The sequence below is a fragment of the Empidonax traillii genome, unplaced genomic scaffold (genome assembly GCF_003031625.1).
Source record: "Empidonax traillii isolate 1590-97213 ecotype Southwest subspecies unplaced genomic scaffold, ASM303162v1 scaffold342:size1861417, whole genome shotgun sequence".
Lineage (NCBI taxonomy): Eukaryota > Metazoa > Chordata > Aves > Passeriformes > Tyrannidae > Empidonax > Empidonax traillii.
In genome coordinates, this window is record NW_020955535.1 from 767,683 (window position 1) to 770,679 (window position 2,997).

Consider the following 2,997-nt stretch of genomic DNA (forward strand, 5'->3'; position numbering starts at 1 on the left):
CTGTCGGGAGCTGTAGTCCCAGGATCGGACTGTCGGGAGCTGTAGTCCCGGGATCGCTGTCGGGAGCTGTAGTCCCAGGATCGGACTGTCGGGAGCTGTAGTCCCAGGATCGCTGTCGGGAGCTGTAGTCCCAGGATCGCTGTCGGGAGCTGTAGTCCCGGGATCGGGCTGTCGGGAGCTGTAGTCCCGGCTCAGCCCCGCCTCCGGGTCCCGGCGGGCCGAGATGGCGGCGCGGCTGAGCGAGAACCGTCTGGTGTCGCTGCCCCTGTCGCGGATCCGAGTCATCATGAAGAGCTCCCCGGAGGTGTCCAGCATCAACCAGGACGCGCTGTTCCTCACCGCCAAAGCCACGGTACCGCCGAGCCTTCCCCGCTCCCCCCGTCCCCGGCCGAGCGGCCTCTGCCCCCGGAGCGTTCGCTGCCCCCGGGCCGCGCTCCCCCTGCCCGCTCCCCGCATCCAGACGTGGAACCAAACTCTGCCCCTCAGCTTCCCCGACCTTAGAATCACGGAGTGGTTTGGGCTGGAAGGAGACCTGGAAGATCAGGGGCACCTTCCACTATCCCAGGTCGCTCCAAGCCCCGTCCAGCCTGGCCTGGAACACTCCCAGGGATGGGGCAGCCTCAGCTTCTCTGGGCAAACTGGGCCTCACCACCCTCACCACAGGGAAGAAGTTTTTTTTCCTGATATCCGATCTAAACCTACTTTCTTTCAGTTTGAAGCCATTCCCCCTGTTCCTGTCATTACAAGCCCTTGTACACAGCCTTGCCCCATCTGTCCTGAAATTTCCCTTTGGGTATTGGACATCCCTGAGTCTCTGCACTGAGTGCCCAGTGTCTGGGTGGTTAAACATGGTGGGATCAACTGTATATGTGACTTCTTAGCTTTTGTTTTGGGTTTGTTTTTTTTTTTTTAGGAGCTTTTTGTTCAGTATTTGGCTTCATACTCCTACAAACACGGCAGGGGGAAGGAGAAGAACGCTCTGACTTACACTGACCTGTCTCATACAGCAGAAGAGTGTGAGACCTTTCAGTTCCTTGCAGGTATTGATGTTACGAGGACAAATCCAGTGTGTGATTTAGGCAATGAAATCTTGGTTGTAATGCATTATTTTTTTGAGGACCCAGTTCTGCTGCTGGTCATTGATCTCCTGTATAGCATTCAAGTGGAACTCATAAACTACATCACTGAAAACATTTCTTTGTGAATTTTCCTGCTGCCTCTAAATTCTACAATTATACTGTATATCGTTCTCAGGATATTGCCTTAAGCATTTCTTAAATTACAATTCCATTGGAAGCTTTCAGCTTCACTGTATGGTCCTTCTCTCCTTTGAGATACACGTACACACACGTGTGTGCCTGCAGTTTTTACTGGAACTTGGATTTGTGTTGTAACACTGAGCTCAAGGATATAAAATGCTCCTAATCCAGTCTTTCTCTGGGTTCCCTGTGGAGATACTTCCAGAACGCACAGTTCTGCTTTGCCTCAGGTCCATTATTGCCCTGAACAAGTATCTTAATGAAAAAAAAAAACCACTAAAACATTTCTACAGGGTATAAATTGGAGAGCTGGCTTGTTGGATCCGGGGCAGCTGAGCACTCTATTTTACATCAAATAAATAATGTACATCGGCAGACAGTAAAGACAGTTGCCAGTAATGAGTCGTAAAATATATTCCTTGTCTTTGGTTACTTGTATCATAAGTGGGTAATTCCCTGTTACTCTTAGAGCTGTATAGGTCAGGCTGCTTTACCTGGTTATTTGAGCTTTGTTAAAAATACTAATATTTATTTCTGACTTCATTTCACTGGTGATTTGGATGCAACAGTGTTAACAAGGCAAATGTGAGTGTTCAAAACTGACTATAAATGCAACAATTCTGCCTTCCAGATATCTTGCCAAAGAAGATCCTAGCGAGCAAATACCTGAAGATGCTTGAAAAGGAGAAGAGAGATGGAGAAGTGGGGGAAGGGGAGGAAGAGGACGAGGAGGAAGAGGATGAAGATGAAGCTGTTGGTGACAGTGTTGGATCTTAAGGCCAGTGGAGAATTGCTTCATAGCTGAATCCACTTTGATGTTGTATAAAGGATGTTTTTGTGACTGAGAATCCAGATGCTGGATATATTTATACACTGAGCCATCTGCTTTTGCTTTAAGAAGTTTAGAAATTGAACTTTATACTTTCTGAAGAATGGAATTCTTCCCTCAGAAACACGGCGGGGTAGGAGGACACAGAGTGAATCCGACAGCAAAGCTTGCTCAGATGATTTAAAATTACTCTTCAGACAATCAGTACCCAAATTTAAAATTTCTTACAGGCAGCTTTCAGTCCAAAAGCTCCAAAAGTGGACCAAGTCCATTAAGTAAGTCTTTAAAAACAGCTACTTCTGTGATGCAGCCTGAACACCACGTGGGCACCAAAACAGGGTCGTAATGAGCCCATTACAGGGGCTAATGAGGTTCTGCAGTTGTGGTGGTAAATGTGTTGGCAAATGATGTAAATATGTACTTCTAGAACCTTTTTCTCTAATGAACTCTGTTTTCTGCAGTTTCTCCTTCCAAAATGCACATTGAAGTCTTACTAGACATGAATTCCTGAGAATGAGCAGCTCCTTTGCCATTGGAGTGACAGAGCTGGATTTTTCATTTGCTTTTGGTTTGTTGTTTTGCGGTTTGGTGGGGTTTTTGTTTTGTTTTGGTTTGGTTTTTTTTGTTACAATAGAAATAGCAGCCCACCCTATGTGGAACTTTACATGCAACTTTCTAAAATAAATGTTTTGTATGAAAACTGACATTCGGTGCAGAAACTTTCTGTTCTTTCCAGCTTCAGTCCTGACCAGTGTAGCAATATTTGCAGAGAGTGTCACAGTCAGTCACTGAGAGAGAAATGACCAACATCTCCCCTCCAAGGTGTGGAGAATGCCCCAGGTTAGAATGAGAATGTTATTGGGAACAGCACCTCCCTCTCCAAAAACAGCTGGGCAGCGACATGCCCCG

The 2,997-nt window shown here is 46.8% G+C and overlaps 1 protein-coding gene across 1 annotated transcript; it reads left to right on the plus strand.

Moving 5' to 3' along the window:
• Positions 1-175: 175 nt before the first annotated feature.
• LOC114061606 (chromatin accessibility complex protein 1-like) lies at positions 176-2,732 on the plus strand. The gene is made up of 3 exons (XM_027892236.1): positions 176-352; positions 914-1,040; positions 1,891-2,732. Exons 1-3 carry the CDS (start codon positions 224-226, stop codon positions 2,034-2,036), a joined length of 402 nt encoding a protein of 133 aa, XP_027748037.1. The 5' UTR covers positions 176-223; the 3' UTR covers positions 2,037-2,732.
• The last annotated feature ends 265 nt before the right edge of the window (positions 2,733-2,997 follow it).